We start from the raw sequence: 15057 nt of genomic DNA, 5'->3' as shown, positions 1-15057 counted from the left end.
TCTCAAGTCATTAGTGGATTGATTTACAATATATTTAGTTGAATTTATTTATTATTCATAATTAAATATTAAAAACATTATTTAAGAACAGAAAACAGAAATAATTAATTAAAATAAAAAAATGTTGAGGCGGGGTTGAAAATTGGGAAGCGGTAAAACCGCATGCTTTGAAATTATAGACAAAAACCAGAATGGGGCTTGGAGACTCAAACTTAAACACACACCCTCGCACTCAAGAAATGTCTTGTCTCAAAATTAGGGTTTTCATCAGAAGATTTCGGGCTTCAAAATTTGGGGATTTTGTTTGAGGTTACTTAGGGTTTCGATTGAGGCTAAATAAGGTTTCAATTTCCACTCTCTAAAAAATAGGTTCAAAATTTTGGGGTTCGGCTTTCACTAATTTGGGTTTCTATTCGGGGTTTCAATTGAAGAGTGTTCTTCAAGACTTTAGGGTTCAAGCTTGGTTTTGGTTCAGAATCAATGGGTTAACCTTGATTTGTTTTGATTTTAAGGTATAGCCCCCTTCTCTTTGTCTCGTTGAGGTCGAGAAGTCTCCTAAGCCTGTTGCCTCTTGCGCTATGCCTGCACTTCCAGATTTTGGATTCTCTTATCTTATATTTACATTTTTATATCATTACTTATGTTGTTTGTGTTCGTTTAATGCTTTTCTAATATTATTTTTATCTGAAATATATGGAGTATTTGATAAGGAACTAAGAAGATGATAATTCCACTTTCTTTAAAAAAAACGTGTTGGTGGTATGCACAAGATGAATTGATGAATTATCCATTTCGCATTTGTATGTTCTGATTAGCTTCGAAAGCTCTGGAAGCCCTCAATTACTACACATTGAAGGGGAAGTCTATGAGGATAATGTGGAGCTAGAGAGATCCTCTTGAACGAAAGAATGGTGTTGCTAATCTCTATGTCAAGAATTTTGACTCTTCAATTACCAATGCTCTCTTGCACACCATTTTCTCCAAATATGGAACTATACTTTCTTGCAAGGTGGCTGAGGAAAATGGCAAGAGTAAGGGCTTTGGATTCGTGCAATTTGATTCTGAGGAGTCTGCCCTTTCTGCTATAGCTGCTCTGCATCAATCTTTTCTTGAGGGAAAGCAGTTGTAAGCCCCCTACTCTTTCTGAATTTTTGCACTATTTCTTAAGTTATTTAGTAATGTTTCATCTGTAACGTTTGGGTCAACTGCATTATGTAATTTCCCCCTACTCTACATGTATATATTCAGTTTTAACTGTAGTTGCTTCTTTGATGTTTTGTTACATGTTTCATACTTCCCTACCATACATGTTCCATACAGGTCCTCTCCTTTCATTTTATAGTAAAAACTATAAATTGTATTAGGTGTCTGCTAATCTAAATGTCTACATGATCATTAACTTTGATATGTATAGATATGTGTCCAAGTTTATAAAGAAGAGTGAGAGGGAGAATGCAAGTGAAGAATCAAATTTTACAAATGTATATGTGAAGTATCTTAGTGAAGATGTTACAGAGGATGTCCTTCGCGAAAGGTTTTCAGAATATGGGAACATCTTCAGTGTGGTCATCATGAAGGACAGTGCTGGAGTATCAAACGGATTTGGGTTTATTGGATTCAATTTACATGAAGATGCTAAGAAGGCCATGGAGTCTCTGAATGGTGCAATCATTGGTAAGCATATTTTCAACTTTTATCTTTGTATGCATTACAGACTTATTAATGAATCTAAAAACTTATATGCTTCTTTTTGTTGTGAACAGGATCAAATAACCTGTATGTAGGGAAGGCTCAGAGGAAAGCTAAAAGGAAAGATCAGTTAGTATATGCTAACAAAGAGTTGCTGAATTACCACACACAGATATTGAAGGCCTCAATTCTATTTGTAAAGAGTCTCAACATATCCACCGACAACATAAAATTAGAGCATATCTTTGGTGCTTACGGGAAGGTGACTTCAGCAAGAGTGATGCATCATTACAATGGGTTTATCAAGGGATTTGGCTTTGTAAACTTCTCTACTGTGGAAGAAGCGAAGATGGCTCTGGATTCACTAAATGGTATTATTTATATTCTTAACACTCTTTTAGACAATGCGTATTCAATATCTGCTTAATTTATCTATTAAATTGAATTTGTTTATTTTCAAGAAACTATTGTGGAAGGAACATGTCTCCATGTGACTGCTGCTCAGTATAGAGAAGAATGCAGAAAGAATTGGTAAGATTATTTTGCACTCCTTCCCCTATTTCTTTATACTCCCAACTACATTGGTTTTCCTTCTCCAAACCTTGCATACAACTACAGTGCCCCCTTTATTTCAAATTTTGTTTCTGCATCACGCATGAACTCAAGCCAGAAAAAAACCAATCAGTATGCTACATCATCATGTACCTTTGCAGCACACAAAACCAGGGAACTAAAGCACGCAGTTATCAGGGAAGTTATACCACATATGTAAGGGATCTCGTGTGTTTATATTCCTTAGCTTGTTATCTTATGCAAGATTCTGCCTCTTATATGTATTGCCTTGAAAATGTTATGCAGATGCCAATGAGACAATCTCAAGAGGTGACAACTACCAAAAAGGTTTCAAGTAACCAGCAATATGTATGTTCTATTTCTGTTGTATCTTTCGGATGCTCGAGCTATTGAGAACTTCATTTAACTTAATCTTGTTATCATAAATTATCACAGTATATATTCACTTCTATAATGAATTATTATTCCAGCATCTACGACCATTCCAATTATTATTTCACATGTGGTTACTATTGTTTATGTTTGTATCATGTTAATTTTACTCTTATTCATTCATCTATTTACTTTACTTGACCACCTATGGTGGTGAAAACACCGTAGATTTTCTTCCTTCCTAAAAATTTCTACCTTTAATATGCTAGTACTATTTTCTTGGAAATGTAATATACAAACTTTTGTGTCAAAACCTTTAACATTCTTCTATGCTAATTGCATTTGATTTTGATACCAGGCCATGTTTGAAAGGCTGTTGATTTTTTCTTGTTATTGTATGAGAGGTTGTTATCACTCTCGTCTGGATTGAATGTTAGGCTTTACCGTTACAAGTAATTAACATGATCTTTAGAATTCCCCCCCCCCCTTATTTGTCTCATTGAAGTCGAGAAGTCTCCTAAGCCTGTTGCCTCTTGCGCTATGCCTGCACTTCCAGGTTTCAGATTCTATTATCTTATATTTACATTTTATATCATTACTTCTGATGTTTGTGTTCGTTTATAGAGTTGAAGGGTACGGAAAGCATTGATGTTACAGACACTACACACTGAATGATACTATTATGGTTTTCTTCACTTACTTTTGACTGCATTAACTTATGATTTTAGATCAACTATATGTATATATGTTTTTGTTTTGTATGTAATGGAAAAAAACATTAGAAAGAAAACTATACAAAAGGTGACAGGAATTCAAAATAATTACACGAGATTCTAATCGCTTATAAGATTATTTTTCTTTCTCTTTGGTAGGGGAGATCTGCTACTCCATAAATGAAAATGATGGCCTTGAGTTCTCTACTTGCCACTTGCCAACAGTATTGAATTCTGATATACCAGTATCTACATTTGCCATTTATGCTGTGATATTTGACATGCTTTTGTTCAGTGAAGTTTAAATTATATTATAAACCAAGTTTTTGTTATACTCATTCACCATTAGAGGCCTTATTTATTGCCTCATGAATTTCTGTTGGACACAATTATTCAACAATCGAAATTTCTATTTGTGCTTTAATTATCATAATCCCATTAAGTGTATCACTTAGAATTACCATAAAAAGAGGTTCAACAGGTGATCAACAGCTCAAGTCTTGTGATTTATGGCTACCATGATGGAAAAATCTGCACCTCCAGTGGCTGTTACTATACAGAGTTATAGCATAACAACAGTTTGGTGTTATCAGACACTATTAAATTGATAAAACAACAGTTTAGTGTTATTCAATTTGTTTTCTCTATTATATTTTTTTTATTTGTTTGATTCTTTTCATCATGCAAGTGGATCTTCCATAGAGAAAGATTATGCAAAGCACTAACCCCTGATGTAAAACCTTTTACTTAATCTTTTATAAACTTAGCATTTCTTTAATTAGCTTTTTTGTAATAGTATTGCGTGGAATGTGATGAATTTTGATTGCAGGTATGCCCTAGACGTGAATATTGAGAGAGCAAAAGATTTTATTGTCCACAAGAAGCTATTAAATGTGGCGTATGACCCTGCTACTAGAATTGATAGTTCAAGATTATTTATTTTTGTAAATTCAGTTTGTATTATAATGTTTGGAATTTATGAGATAAACATGTAATGTGGGATGGTAGTATGTGTTTATTTGTGATAAGTAATGTTATGGTTGGTGGATTGGTTGATTGTGTTGGTTTTAAGACTATGGTCTTATTTATGGGCATGCCAATTTACAAACAGTTCCTTGCATTTTTTGTAAAAGCGGTGCAATAGGTCTTTATAGTGTTGCTAATAATCAGTGTAAAATGTTGCAAAAAACACTAAAAATGTTGCAAAAACATTAAAAAAAACGTTGTAAAAGGGTTGTATCAAAACCCCACATGTGGGCCCCACCATTTGTATTATACTGATAGCCCAAAAGCTATTGTAACACTTTTCAAGTCCTATTGCAACCCCATTGATGTTGCAATAACATGTTTCTGTAACGGATAACCAAGTGTTGCAATAGGGTGTCCCAGGGGTTGCAAAAAACTCTATTGCAACACCTAAAATTGCAACCCCGAAAAAGAGTCGCAATAGCCTTTTTTGGCCTTTAGCAACGCTTTTTTGGCCTTTAGTAACGGTTTTTTGGGGTTGCAGAATCCAATCTATGGCGTAGTGTAAAATGGTTATTAAATATTACTTATTTAATTTTATTGATTTAGCAATACAATTATTTAGTAATTATTAGTTTTTTGGAAATAATTGAATGAAATGTGATTTTTTAATTGTGGACAAAAAGAATGGAACGGAAAGAATAATATCTCAAAAAAATCTCTAATTTTAATTACTGGGTGCCATTAACAAATGAAGATTTAAAACAGTCATTAAAAATATATATATATATTATGCCAATTCATATTTTCATCTGATCGCTATAGTTTGCCAAATTTTTCATGAGGTGTAGTTACTGTGACGCCATTAAATCGGGGTTAAGATTGAGGACCCACGACAACTTATGTAATATACAGTACGACATTAAATGCAATAAAAACCCCGAAAAGCTACAAGGATCGATACATGATAAGGTATGAAATAAGATACAATTCCGATGTGGTGCCAGATAACCCAACTGTATCTGAAAGTCCAAAAGACTATAATCGATCTTCTCACAAAGCTTCTACCCGAGCTGAACGCCTAAATCTCGCTATCTTTTTTCTTAATGGCCATGGTTAGATCAACACAAATAAATGAGCTAAACGGCTCAGCAAGTAAGTAATAAACAATTCTAATTATCAAAATACTAAAGGCTTTTTATTCTCAATAAACAAGGTGGCAGTATTATAACGATATCTAGGAAAGGTTCAAGAGAGGGTTTCAAGGCAATGAAGATTTAAGCTTTGTATATCAAATGTCAAAATCAATTGACAGGGTTCTCAAATAAATTTTCTCACAACTTTAAGAACTTCACTTCAAACTTGTATATCAGATATTCGAAATGGAATAACAGGTTCACAAATAAGTTATTTCACAACTTTAAAAAGTTTAATCAATATAAATCATTTTCAAATCACAATGAAATAAATAGTGTTTATCATACAATCAAACTCGTTTACTTTCATTTTTAAAAATATAGAACCCTTGATTGGATTATCCGTCTTTTATTATAATACGGGTGATCAGCCCGTACTAACCTCCATCCGGTTATATTGGTACCTTATGGCATTATTTCAGTCTCTAATATTGGGCTAGCCCCGCTAGCCTTTTTTGCGACTGGACTAGACCCGCTAGTCTCTTACGTCTCTATCCACTCCTTTAGGAAATCATTGAAAACCTTTATATTGGAATATAGTACCATTACCAGCCTTTGAAATCATTCGGACTCTTTCAAGTCGAAAATCATTCTTAGATTAAATTCAAGAATTCAAGTGAATAATCAAGCAAAATTAAAAGAGGGTAAGTTGGGAAATGATCAAGCATCAGTCATACGTGTTCACAAGGCTATTAGATAAAGTGGTTTCAAGGAACGAAATGTCAACAAGGTTCAAGTTTACTATTACAGGAATCTAGGTTAACAATGTATCGAATGAGAAGTTTCGTCCAATTTTATAGGTTCATAGATTCATATGGATAGCAAAATATTAACAAGAGCAGGCATACGTAATTGAAAGGAAATGGACTAATATCAACGTTTATTAGAAAGATTTAACAATACCGTTAACAAGATCGTTTACTCTATCAATGCTTGTGATAACAAATTATCTGTTATCAAATCTCAAGTAAAAAGGTCAGAGTTACTTGTCTCACAAAACTTTCCTTTTTCACAGGGTTTGAGTTACTGCCACCTAGAACTTTCTTTCCTTTTCTAATCTGAATGTCTTCATTTTATGAACCTTACAAAGCTTGATCATATTAACTCTCGTTAACTTTTTATAACGTCCTTTCCTTTGATATACTTCCCGTACTCACGCGTTGTATCTACACAAAATAAAAGACATTACTTCGGTGTCTGATATAAAACTAGACGTTCTACTCTGAATGTCTAACTTAATCTACCCCTTTCGCGTTAACAGATCAACTTGTCCGTACACATAACTTTAACCACGTTGTCCAGGTATACATATAATTATATTATCATCACTTATATATGTACCTTTATCCAGATTATTCTACCACGTAATCAAATATACACATAATTAAGTAACACTTAACCTCCTACTTATTCGCTTATTCTCATATCTTAATCAATCTCTTTCTATCATATAATCAGACAAGCATGTAATCATCTTGTAATTATCATGTAATATATATATCACTTAACAATTTCTTTACGAGTCTATTACTACAATTTTTGCTTTAGATGAATCTATATTTATAATTAACTTATTTACAAGAAAACCAATATAAGTTACATTACAAACACAATAGTACATTAGACTCACTTTTATACCTATAGTTGTACATAAAATTCACCATGACTCGTTTGTTTATACACTTAACCCATCAATCATACAACAATTCACACGCAATCAACTATTCTTGTACTTCCATACTTAGTCTAAACAAAATTTCCAAAACTACAACCAACTTTCAGGAAAACAATTCCATAAGAATCTGAAAATCAATATATTTTATTATTCAAACGCATCATCATACAATTATGTATCAACTATTCTAAAAGCTAAACTAAAATCCATTACTCGAACTAAATCGGACTAAATAATCTGAAAAATGATAAAACTTTACATGCATCGAAATTTTCACAAAATTATTAACAAGCCAAAAAAACATATATCAACTATTCCCATCAACTCGAATCATAAATGGAAGAACCATATTTCAGAAATCAGAAAAATTAACAATCGAAACATGCACCACGAATCTCGATTTTGAACGAATTAACTTTATAATTTCGGGGTCAACGTAGCATCATTGTCGCCACCGGTTCATCGGAGTTCATCACCGGCAGTGGTTTGACCCGGAGGTTTCCGTGTTTTTGGGCTTCCAATCACGGGTTTTACCTTTAATGTCCAGATTCGGTTTAATCAAATATTACTCGTCAAAAATTGAGCTTTAAAACTCAAAAAAAATCGTACTAAACCCAAAATGGGTCTTTAAAAAAATTGAACAAATCCAGGCATGTAGGTACAGAGATTGTAGAGGAAGAAAAGAGGAGCACAAGCATGGTCTCGGATCGAAAAATGACCAAGAAACGAGTAAGATATGAAGAGAGAGATTGTTACATGAGAGAAAGAGAGAGAGAGAGAGAGCGAATCTTCGGGAGTTTTGGTGAAGAATAAAGAGTGGGGCTGTTGGCTTTTAAGGAAAAAGTAGCAGGGGCATATTTTTCATGCGCCATTTTTATTCAACAATTTCCTGAATTTAATATATAGTTGAAAATGTACTTGAAATTTGTATAATAATTATGAAAAGATGAATTTAGATACAAAATCAAGTGTTAAATTAAACATCATGAAAATATCTATTTCTCCGTATTTTCAAAAGAATATTTGAGCGAACAGTTTATTTTACTGAATTTTGCAACGTAACGCACGAAATAGAAATAATTTTCCTAAATTTATATGAAAATATCAAAACATTAAATTAAAATTCAACTCTCATTTTTAAAAAGTCTCTAGTGTTATTTTATAGATAATAAAATAAGTTTCAATAGTCAATCATACTCTGATGATTTTATAAAAATATTTGAATGTTAAATAGACCTTATTTTCCACTCAATAAATTGTTTAAAAATACTTAAAAATTCCACAATCACAAATTAAATCATGTATGGGTAAAATAACATATATTCACATATCCCAATCAATCAAATCTCATATCTGTAAAAAAAATTATTTAAACCCTATTTATAACTAGTTTTCACATTTATCAAACAAACAATAATTCAAATAATGATACGACTTTACATATATTTATTCAAATAATCATAGGATCATATAAGACTTTTCACATAATATTTTTCCACATAATCCACTTAATTCTCTTTTTCAATAATATCGTCAAATCCACTTTTTGTGTAATTGCCTTTATAGGTCGCGTCTCAAGTGATGGCCCGATTATCATTCTGACTCGATCATCAGTCACAAACCATAACTCAGATCTTATACTGACTTATCAATCTGGAATTATTTATTTATAAATATTCCTGTACTATTTCACGTAATTTGCATATAAACCATATAATTTACATTTTTATAATTCACGAAAGTCCCAGTTGTTACAGTTACTTTTAAGAATTTGGTTAAGAAATTTCAAAGCATAAATGCAAAAGACTAAAATAAAGAAGAAAACTAACAAAAAAATTCTTATCGATTTTCCCAAAACAAAGAAAGAAAAAAGTATGTAAACTGCTAAGGCTATTCATTAAATTACCTGTCCAGGTAATCTTTTAAGCCATGTATTATAAAAAACATAAATCTAACCGAACTGGTCCAATACTATTTGTACAATACTATTCTCTAGCCACCGCCCCCAATTCATAGGACTGTAAACAAAATATAAACGCTTAAGGCAACTAAATATCTTACCGGTCCTACTAATCCTATAAGCCAAACTATCAATCAATGAATCGACCAGTACCCAGTATATACCGTCTAGGGCAGTGTCTCGTGAGGGTATATTGTATGCAGTCTTACCCTCATTCCAAAGAATTAAGAGTTCATTTTCTCAAAAGATCCCCGGCTTCTATGTGCACATATATGTGTGAACGTAAAAGTAAGCGGGACAATACCTTGGCCTAAGGTTTTCTTCACATGGCACTTACCTATACCATAAAAACCATCTTCCTCCTTAATTATCAATTTCCTGACCAAAACTCACACTTGTTGCCACATGCAAGATTTAGCCGCAACCTTTTCTCCTGATTATAATTATTTTCGTTTTTGTAGGATGGTCCGGTCTATTGCTCTTTCCTTGTGCCTATTTCGCTTTAGGAGACTGGTTCACAGGTACAACCTTTGTAACTTCACTGGGCATAGGAATTCGCTCAAATCTTTGTGATATCTGGAATCAACATCGAAACTGAGGTAGAACTTGGAAGAGGGCAAAAGAACCAATATTTATATAGTGAAATAGTGGGGCGCTTATCTATGAGCCAAACTATGTTCTAGACAAAATATAAATCTAACCTAACTGACCCAATACTAACGGGCATAATTCTATTATCTAGCCACTCCACCTAATTCATAACACCCTGAACACTCTCTCTCATGTAGTAATATTGATTGAAAATAAGTGTCATGACATCGAGGTTATTATATATTTGGTGCAATGTTAAAATAAATATGTTTACTTAATATATTTTCTATCCTTACATTTAAAAATTAAAATAATCATCACTTTATACATTTTTTAGTCAGTAACTTATGTTAATTAAGATTAAAGATGTAAACTAGAATATATATATATATTAGGTCACACAACACTGTAGAAGGGGGTTGAATACAGTGTAGAATGCAATCAAATCGATTTAAAACACAAGTAACAGAAGACAGATGTATTCGATATAATAAACTCTGTTACAATGGAACTGTTCTCTCTCAGTGATGAACAAATATCACGAGAGCTGCTAGGTTACAATGTATGATCTTCTCGATGATCGTAACATATATAGTGTAAACCTACGTCTGTGTTTATATAGACACACAGTTACAAGATAACTTCTAATTGATATGGAATATAATTTTTTCTCCTAAAATATATCAATCAGATATCTTATATAATTCTTCTAGTCCTCTAACTCTTTCCATGCATATCTTCTTCTTTTATTAGTCTCAATCTTCTTTTCTGTAAATCAGCTTCCTTCCTTAACTGTTAGTCCTCCGGTACTTAAGTTATGATATCCATCTTTTGATATTATCTTCTGATAATCTAAGTCCTGATATCCTTAAGTCCTGACTTCCAGTAAGTCCTGATTCCAGTAAGAACTGATATTTCCTGTTAGTTAAGATCTGAAAACTAAACATGAAACATATTAGACATGACATCTAAAATATATCCAACAATCTCCCCCAACTTGTAAATTATGCAAGAATGTACAAGTTAATAGATTTGATGATGTCAAAAACATTTAAGTTCAAATGTAATAAGAGTTTAATAAGACTCTTAACTACAACTTACAAAACATCCAGCTTTACCAACATCACTGAATCAATCTGAATCCATAATGATTCTTAACAAAATCATTTATCAGATTATCTTCAGCTTTCTTCAGAACTTCAGCTAACTGTGCTTTGACCTGCATCAGTTCTTCTTCTTTACTATCACCAATTTGATAAATGCCTGTTCTGAGATCTTGAATGGATGTTCTTTCAAGTCCATCACCAAGTCTGATAACCTTAGGATGTGAAGAGTTTTCATTATAACATAAGCATCTTCCTTTCAGAATAACTTCCACCTTAGCAGAATTCTTCAGCATATGAATTTCTCTTCCATCACCTTCAGTAATCATTGGACTGTAATGAGAAGTCTTTGTACCAGAGATTCTGAATAGATCTCTTATAGCCTTCAAAATGTATTTTAACCATCTTCTTGTAACATCAGATTTTACTTCCAAAAGATAGTGAATATGTTGAAGTTCTCTGATAGACTTCTTTAGTACATCAGTATCAGCTAATCTATAAGTCCTTCCATCATTGAGAAGTAAGATCAATTTCTCTTTTAGATTCTCCTTATCATGAGCATCTATCAGAACTTGAGCAGACAATACCTTGTCAAAGTGCCTTTGTTTAATTTGTTCATATGGTTTGTCTGTCAACATGAAAGGATCTCTTAGAGTAACCTCTACTCCTATTTGAATCTTCTCTTCATCGGAACCTAATCCAGCTCTATCTCTAGGTTGCTTGGCTCTCAACCCAAATGTAGCGAGTTGATTAATCACGAGATTGGATTTTGGTTCAACTGGAGTAGCTTTCTTCCATAACAGCTTCTTCTTATCAGCAATTGTCATTTTATCCAAATCAACTTGAGAATTTTCAGTAGTTGATGTCTTGATAGCTTGATCAGAATTTGTTGTTTCTTCTGTACCTTACTGTCCTTTATTCTGAAGAATAACTTGAGCAGTGTCAAAGGTTGTTTTAGAATCTTCATTTATCTTTCTTCCTTTCAGAATTTGAACAGTTTCATCTTCAACAAGATTATCATCAGTTACTTGAACCATTTTACATACTAGTTTCATCAGATCTTGAGAAGTTTTCAAGTCCAGTGACTTGGTTGGTTCATAAATTTTTCCTTTACCTTTGTCTTTGGGATCACTCTCAGTCTGTGATCTAGTCTTGAACTTTGAAGTTTCAGAATTTGACTTTTCTTTGATCACAATGCCTTTTTCCTTAGGCCTTGGAGGTTTCTTTGCATCAGAAGCTTTAGACTTAGGATTTGTCTTTTCAGCAGCAAATCTAGATTCTTCCTCCTTGAGAGTTTCCAAATCCATTCCTGGATTATGTTTCAGAAATAATCTTCTTTCTATCTCCTCATCAAGTGTCTAGATTTTAGGATCTTTGTAATAAACAGTAGTCTGCTTCCCCTTTAACTTCAGAGTTTGCAAAAACCTCTGAGAGTCTTCAGATCCTGACTGAATCAGAATATCAGAACTTGACATCAGACTTTGCTGATCACCACTTGACTTCATTCTTTGAGCATTCACAACATCAGAACTTGACTTGTTCTGAATAGAAGATTTTCCTTGAACTTTTCTTTAACCTCTGCTCTTTTCAGAGTTTCCCTAGTCATCACCTTTATCATCCTTTTTCTTCAGTTCTTGAGTAGGTGAGCATTTGGACTTAACTACCTTCTCCCCCTTTTTGGCATCATCGGGAAGTAAGAGAGAAAGAAGAAGTTCAAATGAAGATTGGATTTCATCCAATTGAGCTTTCTGAGAAGCTTGATTAGCCAGGACCTCAACAATTTGGACCTGTTGCTCCTCTTGAGTTTTCTCAATGACTGCAACTTTTTCAGAAATAGGTCTGATATACCTGTTCTTGTCAAGCTTGATCTATAGATCTAGCTTATCAACATGTTCCCTGAATGTATCAACCTTTTCATGAGTAGAAGTATCTAGACCTTGAAGATGTTTTGTAGATACAGTTGTGATCTTGAGTTGTGTCTTGAAATCAGCATTTGTGAGCAACTCATCAGCTTTTGCAATATGCTCTGTTAGAACTTTAGAACATGGAATAAAATCTGATTCATTCCACTTCCTGGTCCACTCAACACCTCTGTGAGTATCCTCCCAAGGAATAGATGTTTCCTTGTCAACAAATTTCTTCAACAATTCTTCCTTGCCCAGAATAGGTACTGGAGTCTCAACAGAAACACTGTCATCAGAACTTCAGGAAGACTCATTCTATTCTGATAGCTCAACAGTGTCAAGCAACTGGAGATTCAGGAATAACATCATCTAAATTCTGATCAGCAGAATTTATCTCCAGAGCTGGTGTCTTTGATGTAGATGGAGCTTCCAGATAAAGAACTTCTTCAAATTATGAATATCTATTTCAGAATTATCAGTTTGTTCTTTAGCATCATCTGTAGCTTTAATAGGAGAGACAAGAGGGGTAACAACTGTGTCATTAACAGTGTCTTTGGCTTGAGCTGGAAGGGCTTCAATGATAATTGGTTCTTGTGAGATCAGAGATTCCTGATCCCCTTCCTCAGCTTCTTCAGTATCTTCTGATATAGCCTTAGCCAAATACCTCATAGCCTTCATTTTCTTCAATCTCCTTGCCAATGAAGGAGTTGCTACAGTAGCATCAGAATTTACAGATTTTCTTTTCAAAGTATCATAACTTTGAGCTGCTATCTCTTTCTGAGAAGTAACATTCTCAGCTTCAAGTGTCACAGATGCAGATGCATGAACCCATGCTTCAACCAATTTGTTGACTGAATATGGGGATTGCATCAAAGTTAGAACATTTATTTGCAAAAGCCTTGGTGATGCAGTCAAAGAAGAAACTCCATTCCCTCCTTATGTAAGGTCTCTTCAATTGACCCATCTTTGCCAATGTTTTTTCATACCCCAAAGTGGCCATCATATTTTGAAGAATAGGCTCCTCAACAGTTGTATAGGCTTTATTTCCAGGTAACTGCAGTGCTTGGCGTACTGTAGCCAAAGTTACGACATGCTCATCCTCCTTTGTTGTAAAGATTATACTTGGGGTCCCTTGAGCACCACCATCATTATATACTCCACTTCACCAGAACTCCAGCACTTGAGTTCCAAAGACTGCATCAGGTTGGGTCAGAGAGTACCCAATATCAGAATTAGCGAGAAAATCCTGAATGAAGTGAAGTTCTGATGGAGCTTTAGCCTTGCTATGAATGGCAGAGTAGTTGTTAGGAACAAACTTAGCTCAATTGAAAAGTACGTCTTTTGGTGCCATCTCTGTAAGAAAATAAGTGAGAAAGAGAGTGTTTGCAAAGTGTTCGTTAAAAGTCCTGAAAGAAAACGGTTCAGAGAATATTAGAGCGAGAGAGAAAGTAAAAGAGATTAAGAATAGAAAAGTAAGTAAAAGATTAGAAAATCTTTTAACTCCCATATATATACTCTCTCCACTCAACAGTTATATTTTTGAAGCATGGGATACACTTTACACCTGGCACCGTGTGAACAGTCAATAAACGGTTAGAGTAGGAGTTAATGGGCACGTAAAATAAGCAATAATTACCGTGCACATGCAGTTTTTTAGGACATGCAAGTTAACCACTAACCCATAATGATTATGACAGTTTTTATCTCATCCCAATTTATTCTGATTTAAATATGACTGTTTCAGATTTTACCACAAATAAGTTAAGTATAGAAAAATGCCACGTAAGCATCAAAGATTCCATCAGGATTTAATATCAGAACTTAACTTATATCAGATTTTTAACAGTCATCAGAACATGGCTTCTGTACTCAAAAAGTGAATATCTTTTTCTGTGATTCTTCATACAAATATTGACTTGTTTCTTCAGAGTTTAATCATCAGAACTTCCATCAGAACTTGTCCTCAGAATTTATGCAAATGACATTTAACTGTTTGTCAAAAATAACTTAATCACCACAGTAATTTTCATCATTCATATGGAGTAAGAGTGTGTGCATTAGCAAAATATCATATAAAGATTAAAGTCTGATAAACTTCAGTACATCTTAGAATTAAGGCATAACTAAGAAAAGTGCTTGAAAGCTGTCATTAATAATGAAGCTACTATAGAATGAATTTGTGCATGAGTCCACCTCAACTGTTTGTGCTCATTTTATGCATCTTTTGAAATTCCTTTTTTACAGTGGCTTCTCAGTGTAAGTGAGTCACAACTGCTTATCAGAATTTATGTTGTTATCAGAGTATCTCTCCAGTA

At 33.5% G+C, this 15057-nt stretch overlaps 1 protein-coding gene across 1 annotated transcript; it reads left to right on the top strand.

Moving 5' to 3' along the window:
* Positions 1-1571: 1571 nt before the first annotated feature.
* LOC141660808 (polyadenylate-binding protein 6-like) lies at positions 1572-2655 on the top strand. Its single transcript, XM_074467791.1, has 5 exons — positions 1572-1674; positions 1764-2060; positions 2151-2220; positions 2403-2457; positions 2548-2655. The coding sequence occupies exons 1-5, from the start codon at positions 1572-1574 to the stop codon at positions 2653-2655; spliced, it is 633 nt and encodes a 210-aa protein (XP_074323892.1).
* Positions 2656-15057: the final 12402 nt, after the last annotated feature.

Source organism: Apium graveolens, chromosome 5, assembly GCF_009905375.1.
Source record: "Apium graveolens cultivar Ventura chromosome 5, ASM990537v1, whole genome shotgun sequence".
Classification (NCBI taxonomy): domain Eukaryota; kingdom Viridiplantae; phylum Streptophyta; class Magnoliopsida; order Apiales; family Apiaceae; genus Apium; species Apium graveolens.
Note: the sequence above shows the minus strand (reverse complement) of the source record. Positions and strands in the feature narration are given on the sequence as shown.